General features: G+C 46.5%; 1 protein-coding gene across 1 annotated transcript; it reads right to left on the bottom strand.

The window, feature by feature from the left end:
• Nucleotides 1-59: 59 nt before the first annotated feature.
• On the bottom strand, nt 60-2,011 carry LOC129861907 (uncharacterized). Its single transcript, XM_055933091.1, has one exon. It carries the CDS (start codon nt 1,399-1,401, stop codon nt 304-306), a length of 1,098 nt encoding a protein of 365 aa, XP_055789066.1. The 5' UTR covers nt 1,402-2,011; the 3' UTR covers nt 60-303.
• Nucleotides 2,012-10,300: the final 8,289 nt, after the last annotated feature.

Below are 10,300 nucleotides of genomic sequence, written 5' to 3'. Positions count from 1 at the left end.
AGCTGAAGACCTAAACAGCACAAGGTCCTAAATTTACGATTTTTTTTTGCACGTCATCATAACATAAATTACATTTATTTAGCATTTTGCCATCATTTTATGAGACATTTTTCCTAAACTACTGAAATATAATTTGAAAAAGTAGGCGTTTACTATTTGTTCCTAACCCACTACACCTTTAATAATCTATTCTAGAATTTAAACATTTACTCAAATGCAATATCTTCCAGTTGTCTCCTCACTTTCCTCTGTTTCTCTGTTGTGTCTAACAGGAGCACAGAGCAGATGGAACTCAAGTTTCTTTCAAGTTGTGGGAGTCGAGGGGAACAGGTGGTTCTCCATACAGGTTCTCTTGGCTTCAGGACCAGGCAACATGTATGAACAAGGACTGTAGAGTGTCTCTCCTCCTGCTGTTTTCCTCTCTTTCTCCGAGGCGGCATACAGGTGTGGCGTACAGCTCCGTGCATCGCTACTGCCCTCCTGAGAACTAGAGGTACCGGCACTCTGGAAACAAAAAGGGGTTTGGCTTTTCTGGGTCAGTGGTATTGACAACAGTTGTGTTTCGCAGAATTCGAGCCGTGGTCGAGGTGGAATTTTCACACTGTCACACAGCGTCACTGGGGGCTGATACCTAGGAGGCTGGTGCCCTGGGGGTTGGTAGCTAGGATCATGCAGGGTTTCTGGGGGCTGATACCTAGGAGGCTGGTGCCCTGGGGGTTGGTAGCTAGGATCATGCAGGGTTTCTGGGGGCTGATACCCAGGCTCACGTGGGTCCAGTGGGTGTTTGGACAGCAGGATACTGATAGCAGGAACAGTCTTATGAACAGTCATCCTGGACCTGGGTGTCACGTCAGTCTCCTGACTCTCCCACACCTCACTCACGGTCTTGTAGTGGAGCTTGGATAGCTGGTGTAGTCCTCCCAGTTTCCGTTTCAGGATCTCAACACATGTTATGGTTTTGGTGATCCCTTTGCCTGATCCAGTGAAAACCACCTGTCTCACTCTCAGCCCGGTCCGGGTCTGACTCCGGCCAATGTCCATGATTCCCTCTCCTTGCCTCTTCCCCATCTGAATCCTGTCGACTGTCACTCCCTCTTTCACAGTCAGCATCGTCTGAATCTGACTCCCATCCACTTCCTGTCCCTCTCTCTGCATACGAGCCATTACAAATCCCAAGAGGTTTCGGATCTTGCTTCCTTCCTTCACTCTCATTTCGAGCACGCCTGCTGCCAGTCCAGGGATTGGACAGGCAGTGGGTTCATCTGTGGTGCAGACTCTCCTGAAGTCGCTCTGGCCACCCAGTTGAGGCAATGAGGAAGAGGATGAAGAAATGGAAGGCAGTTCTGGGGTAGGGAACGCAGACTGGATTGGTTTCATACTGGTAAAAGTGCATGTAGTCATGGTGGGTGAGATGCTGCTGCTTTGTTAGAGCAGGGGTCGGCAACAGGCCAAAACCAGCCCACGAGTGATTTTTGTTTGTTGCCCCCCGAAGTCTTTTGTAAAAAAATAAAATGTTTTTAAATTTAAAAGTATTCAAAAAAAATCAGGATTTTAGATTTTTGGGGGTTAAAAAAGACAGTAAAATCAATGTAATCAAAGTATGAAATTATTGTTATTTTCAAATACAATCTCTATTTGGGCTTAGTTGTGGTCAATTTGTAATGTACAAATTATTATAATTATGTTCCGGCCCCCCAACCATCCGCTCCAACAAAAATTCGTCCACCAGCTGAATCTAGTTGCCTACCCCTGTGTTAGAGGGTCCCTCAACTTCCATTTGCTCTGATTCCTTTTGTAATCCTTTGAAAAATGCATGTCAGTTTTTGAAAGCTGAATTCCCTAGTAAATCCCTTTTTGGGGGGGGTTTTCAGGAAGCTACAATGACGATGATAATCTTCCTCCTCCTCCAAAGCACTGGACTAGATGGAAATAAGTTTACCTCTGACTCCGACTCCGACTGATGCTGGGGTATGTCTGTAAGGTTTACCTCCTTTTCCGACTGATGCTGGAGTAAGTTGTAGCACAGAGAGAGAAAGAGAGGAGGAGAGAGAGGGAGGGAGAGAGAGAGAGAGAGACATTCCATTGGCTGTCCTATCCTGAATCTGTGTGTGTGTGTGTGTGTGTGTGTGTGTGTGTGTGTGTGTGTGTGTGTGTGTGTGTGTGTGTGTGTGTGTGTTTGAACATGCCTGATTAAACATAGTTTTTTAATATGATGCAATGAGGCATTAAAACAAGACTAAGCTGTGGAAACATGAAATGAGAGATAGTACCTAGTCATGTATTACACTGTCTCTCAAAGTCTCTCAAATGGGTTGTCAAAAACAAGGCAGACACCTGGCTGGAAGAACCTGTAGTTAATGAGTAAAATACAAGTTCAGAGAGGCATTGTGTATTTCTTTTTCACCGCTTTGGCAGCATGATAACATGAGACACATAAGATCATTTGGAAGCCATTAAAATATGAACAGCTGACATAGCCTATGGTAAGTAGGCCTCCTACACACACACACACACACACACACACACACACACACACACACACACACACACACACACACACACACACACACACACACACACACACACACACACACACACACACACACACACACACACACACAGAGGGCCATCTGGTGTTGGGGAAATGACTGCCTGGAGGATCTCTTTTTGAGGGGAGGGGAACACAGGGGGAGTGTGGTGAACAACTCAGCAGTCCCCATCCTCATCACACCTCATAGCCCTCACTGCTGAGTGACCCAGAAAAGGAAAGTAATTTGGCACATTAAAATGGGAAGTTTTCTTATCAATTATTAAGATGATTGCACTCAAGTTCATTGTTTTAACATGGTTAGTAGTAAGAGCCCAGAAACAGGTAGATAGATCTTTGTCAGGACATACGACCCTTTCATCTTTCTATGTTGTGGCGGGGAACCGCCTATGACCTCACCTTGTGTTTATCTACACAATAGCCGACCTGATTCTCCTACTCCCTCATCCCAGAGTAGTAAAGTGACCTGACACGAGGCAGCTGCAGAGGAGCTCATATGGAACCAGTGCAGTGTTATAATGCTGAATTTCTGCCTCACAGAATGCACAGACCCATCTCCCCAGACAGCCAATCACTGTCTCTCACACTGAGCACAGACATTCGGTCCCTGGAGAGAACAGGCAAAAGCAGAATCACACAGCACAGCTGCCGACATGTCTGTATCTGCCTCTGGTGGACATTGATGGCACTCCACTGTGCTGTGAAATTGGAGCACCCGGCTTATGTCACCTGCCGTACACGCTGTATAACAGCCTGCAGTGCCACCTTGTGGCAAAATACTGAAATGGTTCAGTTCAGGAGGCTAGAGAGACTGGGTAACAAGCAATGGGAAAACACTCTGCCAAACTTTTAAAGACATGCTCCGGGAACTTTGGCAACGACTAGGTATTTTTTTTTAAACTCCAGCTTTGGGCTGGATATGTCAATGTGTAGATCATACATGTAATCTATGAGCAGAAATATTTTATTACCTCAATTCGCCACAAAATCCTTTTTTTTAAACGAAATCCCTCGTTTCTGGAAGCTGTGCTTCTACATTTTGCCTTACATTTTCTCCCACGTGGGCCAGCCCCCTAGCAACTAGAATTCTAGCCAATGAGTGTCAGCCCCTCGTTATTTGAGTGACAGCTAGCAAGATAGACATACAGCAGAGAGAGAGAGAGAGTGTGCCATCACAGCAGCAAGATTTGTGACCTGTTGTCACAAGAAAAGGGCAACCAGTGAAGAACAAACAGCATTGTAAATACAACCCATATTTATGCCTATTTATTTTAACCTGTGTGCTTTAACCATTCGTACATTGCTACAACACTGTATATATATAATATGACATTTGTAATGTCTTTATTGTTTTGAAACTTCTGTATGTGTAATGTTTACTGTTAATTTGTATTGTTTGTTTCACTTTTGTGTATTGCTACCTCACTTGCTTTGGCAATGTTAACACATGTTTCCCATGCCAATAAAGCCCCTTGAATTGAATTGAATTGAGAGAGAGAGAGAGCAATGACAATGACGTGTTGCACATATCTGCACATATGTGACGTAGTACGGATTTTTTTTTTTTACAGGCTAAAAATTATACAAAAGTACCGGAGATCAGTTGAATAAAGATCTGTCCTTTCATTGGTCTAGACAAGGGTTTCGATATGTGGGTGTTTATTTTAACACCATGCACATCAGGAAAATATGCTAAACTCGTCTCAAAGATTAAAACAGATTTACTGCGATGGGAAGTTCTGCGACTTTTTTAATTGGTGGGTGTGGAAATGGTAAGAATGTAAGGACCGACGCCGGGGATGAGAAGCAGGTACGAGGAGTCAAACATCTAATAGGAACAGACAGGTAACAGGACAGAAACAGCCTCAGCACACGGCTATACAAGGACATATGAACATTAATGCAGAAGCAGGGAATAGAGCTGGGAACCAGACAGATACAGGGAAGGTAATGACAGAGGTGATTGAGTCCAGGTGAGTCCAATAATCGCTGATGCGAGGTGTGCGTAATGCTTGGGAGCCTGGCTGGGGAGCCGGGCGCCCACGAGCTCCAAGGGGGAAGAGCGGGAGCAGGCGTGACAGTACCCCCTCCCCTTGGAATCAAAAATGTATAATTTGGACAGATTTCCGCCGTTCTAATGTCCATCGCTCGTGTTTCTTGGTCCAAGCAAGACTCTTCTTCTTATCGGTGTCCTTTAGTAGTGGTTTCTTTGCAGCAATTCAACCATGAAGGCCTGATTCACTCAGTCTCCTCTGAACAGTTGATGTTGAGATGTGTCTGTTACTTGAACTCTGCGAAGCATTTATTTGGGCTGACATTTCTGAGGCTGGCAACTCGAATTAACTTATCCTTTGCAGCAGATGTAACTCTGGGTCTTCCTTTCCTGTGGCGGTCCTCATGAGAGCTTCATCACAGTTTCATCATAGCGCTTGATGTTTTTTTGCGACTGCACTTGAAGTAACTTTCAAAAGTCTTGACATTTTCCCGGATTGACCTTCATATCTTAATGGAATGATGGTTTCCTGTGTGTATCAAGAGAGGTCCACCAAGGACATCCAGTCAACTTGACACAACTGTGGGAATCATTAGTCAACACTGACCAGTATCCCTGTGGAACGCTTTCGACACCAGGCAAAAAAAAAGGGGGGGTGGGGGGGGTGTGCAACTCAATATTAGGAAGGTGTTCCTAATGTGTGTACAGTACACAGTATATAAGGCTGAAGTTGTGCAATGTGATAGGCTAGTTTGGACAGAGCAATGTGATAGGCTAGTTTGGACAGAGCAATGTGATAGGCTAGTTTGGACAGAGCAATGTGATAGGCTAGTTTGGACAGAGCAATGTGATAGGCTAGTTTGGGCAGAGCAAATGTGATTCGGACACATTAACCCCCCCCCCCCCAAAAAAAAAAATGTTATGAAGCATTGATTACACATTGCACTGGCAGCTGTTTTTTATTTTTTTATCAATGTCGTCCACATATATTCAGATGCGTACCTCCAGAAAGTGAATGAACAGCGGTATTGTCTCAGCTTACCCTTGTTCAGCGGTAGCTTGACAATATTGTCATCTGTTGCTTGATGTGAGCCATGGCGGCAAAGGGGTGTTGAGGAAGACGATCTATGGTGTCCATTTTGTTTCTTGTTTGATGAATATGGACCCTGAACGTTTCATTTCAACGTAATTTCAGTGAGAGTAGTCTTACTGAATTGGACATTAGTGTACATTTGTTTAGGGAAACGGCATACCTAGTCAGTTGTATAGGGAAAGGGGGATACCTAGTCAGTTGTATAGGGAAAGGGGGATACCTAGTCAGTTGTATAGGGAAAGGGGGATACCTAGTCAGTTGTATAGGGAAAGGGGGATACCTAGTCAGTTGTATAGGGAAAGGGGGATACCTAGTCAGTTGTATAGGGAAAGGGGGGATACCTAGTCAGTTGTATAGGGAAAGGGGGATACCTAGTCAGTTGTATAGGGAAAGGGGGGATACCTAGTCAGTTGTATAGGGAAAGGGGGGGATACCTAGTCAGTTGTATAGGGAAAGGGGGGATACCTAGTCAGTTGTATAGGGAAAGGGGGGATACCTAGTCAGTTGTATAGGGAAAGGGGGGGATACCTAGTCAGTTGTATAGGGAAAGGGGGGGATACCTAGTCAGTTGTATAGGGAAAGGGGGGGATACCTAGTCAGTTGTATAGGGAAAGGGGGGATACCTAGTCAGTTGTATAGGGAAAGGGGGGGATACCTAGTCAGTTGTATAGGGAAAGGGGGGGATACCTAGTCAGTTGTATAGGGAAAGGGGGATACCTAGTCAGTTGTATAGGGAAAGGGGGGGATACCTAGTCAGTTGTACAGGGAAAGGGGGATACCTAGTCAGTTGTATAGGGAAAGGGGGGGATACCTAGTCAGTTGTATAGGGAAAGGGGGGGATACCTAGTCAGTTGTATAGGGAAAGGGGATACCTAGTCAGTTGTATCGGGAAAGGGGGATACCTAGTCAGTTGTATAGGGAAAGGGGGATACCTAGTCAGTTGGAAAGGGAAAGGGGGGGGATACCTAGTCAGTTGGAAAGGGAAAGGGGGATACCTAGTCAGTTGTATAGGGAAAGGGGGGGATACCTAGTCAGTTGGAAAAGGAAAGGGGGGATACCTAGTCAGTTGGAAAGGGAAAGGGGGGATACCTAGTCAGTTGTATAGGGAAAGGGGGATACCTAGTCAGTTGTATAGGGAAAGGGGGGGATACCTAGTCAGTTGGAAAAGGAAAGGGGGGATACCTAGTCAGTTGGAAAGGGAAAGGGGGGATACCTAGTCAGTTGTATAGGGAAAGGGGGATACCTAGTCAGTTGTATCGGGAAAGGGGGATACCTAGTCCGTTGTATAGGGAAAGGGGGATACCTAGTCAGTTGTATAGGGAAAGGGGGGGGATACCTAGTCAGTTGTACAGGGAAAGGGGGATACCTAGTCAGTTGTATAGGGAAAGGGGGGGATACCTAGTCAGTTGTATCGGGAAAGGGGATACCTAGTCAGTTGTATCGGGAAAGGGGGATACCTAGTCAGTTGTATCGGGAAAGGGGGATACCTAGTCAGTTGGAAAGGGAAAGGGGGGGATACCTAGTCAGTTGGAAAGGGAAAGGGGGGATACCTAGTCAGTTGGAAAGGGAAAGGGGGGATACCTAGTCAGTTGTATAGGGAAAGGGGGATACCTAGTCAGTTGTATCGGGAAAGGGGGATACCTAGTCAGTTGTATAGGGAAAGGGGGATACCTAGTCAGTTGGAAAGGGAAAGGGGGGGGATACCTAGTCAGTTGGAAAGGGAAAGGGGGGATACCTAGTCAGTTGGAAAGGGAAAGGGGGGATACCTAGTCAGTTGGAAAGGGAAAGGGGGGATACCTAGTCAGTTGTATAGGGAAAGGGGGGATACCTAGTCAGTTGTATAGGGAAAGGGGGGATACCTAGTCAGTTGTATAGGGAAAGGGGGGATACCTAGTCAGTTGGAAAGGGAAAGGGGGGATACCTAGTCAGTTGGAAAGGGAAAGGGGGGATACCTAGTCAGTTGTATAGGGAAAGGGGGGATACCTAGTCAGTTGTATAGGGAAAGGGGGGATACCTAGTCAGTTGTATAGGGAAAGGGGGGATACCTAGTCAGTTGTATAGGGAAAGGGGGGATACCTAGTCAGTTGTATAGGGAAAGAGGGGATACCTAGTCAGTTGTATAGGGAAAGGGGGGATACCTAGTCAGTTGTATAGGGAAAGGGGGGATACCTAGTCAGTTGGAAAGGGAAAGGGGGGATACCTAGTCAGTTGTATAGGGAAAGGGGGGATACCTAGTCAGTTGTACAGGGAAAGGGGGGGATACCTAGTCAGTTGTACAGGGAAAGGGGGGGATACCTAGTCAGTTGTATAGGGAAAGGGGGGGGATACCTAGTCAGTTGGAAAGGGGGGATACCTAGTCAGTTGTACAGGGAAAGGGGGATACCTAGTCAGTTGTATAGGGAAAGGGGGATACCTAGTCAGTTGTACAGGGAAAGGGGGGATACCTAGTCAGTTGTATAGGGAAAGGGGGGATACCTAGTCAGTTGTATAGGGAAAGGGGGGATACCTAGTCAGTTGTATAGGGAAAGGGGGGATACCTAGTCAGTTGTATAGGGAAAGGGGATACCTAGTCAGTTGTATAGGGAAGGGGGATACCTAGTCAGTTGTATAGGGAAGGGGGATACCTAGTCAGTTGTATAGGGAAAGGGGGGATACCTAGTCAGTTGTATAGGGAAAGGGGGGATACCTAGTCAGTTGTATAGGGAAAGGGGGATACCTAGTCAGTTGTATAGGGAAAGGGGGATACCTAGTCAGTTGTATAGGGAAAGGGGGGATACCTAGTCAGTTGGAAAGGGAAAGGGGGGATACCTAGTCAGTTGTATAGGGAAAGGGGGGATACCTAGTCAGTTGTATAGGGAAAGGGGGATACCTAGTCAGTTGTATAGGGAAAGGGGGGATACCTAGTCAGTTGTATAGGGAAAGGGGGATACCTAGTCAGTTGTATAGGGAAAGGGGGGATACCTAGTCAGTTGTATAGGGAAAGGGGGGATACCTAGTCAGTTGGAAAGGGAAAGGGGGATACCTAGTCAGTTGTATAGGGAAAGGGGGGGATACCTAGTCAGTTGTATAGGGAAAGGGGGGATACCTAGTCAGTTGTATAGGGAAAGGGGGATACCTAGTCAGTTGTATAGGGAAAGGGGGGATACCTAGTCAGTTGGAAAGGGAAAGGGGGATACCTAGTCAGTTGTATAGGGAAAGGGGGGATACCTAGTCAGTTGTATAGGGAAAGGGGGGATACCTAGTCAGTTGTATAGGGAAAGGGGGATACCTAGTCAGTTGTATAGGGAAAGGGGGGATACCTAGTCAGTTGTATAGGGAAAGGGGGATACCTAGTCAGTTGTATAGGGAAAGGGGGATACCTAGTCAGTTGGAAAGGGAAAGGGGGATACCTAGTCAGTTGTATAGGGAAAGGGGGGATACCTAGTCAGTTGTATAGGGAAAGGGGATACCTAGTCAGTTGTATAGGGAAAGGGGGATACCTAGTCAGTTGTATAGGGAAAGGGGGGGATACCTAGTCAGTTGTATAGGGAAAGGGGGGGATACCTAGTCAGTTGTATAGGGAAAGGGGGATACCTAGTCAGTTGTACAGGGAAAGGGGGGATACCTAGTCAGTTGGAAAGGGAAAGGGGATAGATAGTCAGTTGTATAGGGAAAGGGGGATATCTAGTCAGTTGTATAGGGAAAGGGGGGGATACCTAGTCAGTTGTATAGGGAAAGGGGGGGATACCTAGTCAGTTGTATAGGGAAAGGGGGGGATACCTAGTCAGTTGTATAGGGAAAGGGGGATACCTAGTCAGTTGTATAGGGAAAGGGGGGGATACCTAGTCAGTTGTATAGGGAAAGGGGGGATACCTAGTCAGTTGTATAGGGAAAGGGGGGATACCTAGTCAGTTGGAAAGGGAAAGGGGGGGATACCTAGTCAGTTGTATAGGGAAAGGGGGGATACCTAGTCAGTTGTATAGGGAAAGGGGGATACCTAGTCAGTTGTATAGGGAAAGGGGGGGATACCTAGTCAGTTGTATAGGGAAAGGGGGGATACCTAGTCAGTTGTATAGGGAAAGGGGGGATACCTAGTCAGTTGTATAGGGAAAGGGGGGATACCTAGTCAGTTGGAAAGGGAAAGGGGGATACCTAGTCAGTTGTATAGGGAAAGGGGGGGATACCTAGTCAGTTGGAAAGGGAAAGGGGGATACCTAGTCAGTTGTATAGGGAAAGGGGGGGATACCTAGTCAGTTGTATAGGGAAAGGGGGGATACCTAGTCAGTTGTATAGGGAAAGGGGGATACCTAGTCAGTTGTATAGGGAAAGGGGGGATACCTAGTCAGTTGGAAAGGGAAAGGGGGATACCTAGTCAGTTGTATAGGGAAAGGGGGGATACCTAGTCAGTTGGAAAGGGAAAGGGGGATACCTAGTCAGTTGGAAAGGGAAAGGGGGATACCTAGTCAGTTGGAAAGGGAAAGGGGGATACCTAGTCAGTTGTATAGGGAAAGGGGGGGATACCTAGTCAGTTGTATAGGGAAAGGGGGATACCTAGTCAGTTGTATAGGGAAAGGGGGGGATACCTAGTCAGTTGTATAGGGAAAGGGGGGATACCTAGTCAGTTGGAAAGGGAAAGGGGGATACCTAGTCAGTTGTATAGGGAAAGGGGGGATACCTAGTCAGTTGT

The sequence above is a fragment of the Salvelinus fontinalis genome, chromosome 9 (genome assembly GCF_029448725.1).
Source record: "Salvelinus fontinalis isolate EN_2023a chromosome 9, ASM2944872v1, whole genome shotgun sequence".
NCBI classification, from domain to species: Eukaryota; Metazoa; Chordata; class Actinopteri; order Salmoniformes; family Salmonidae; genus Salvelinus; species Salvelinus fontinalis.
This window is presented reverse-complemented; position numbering and strand designations above follow the sequence as displayed.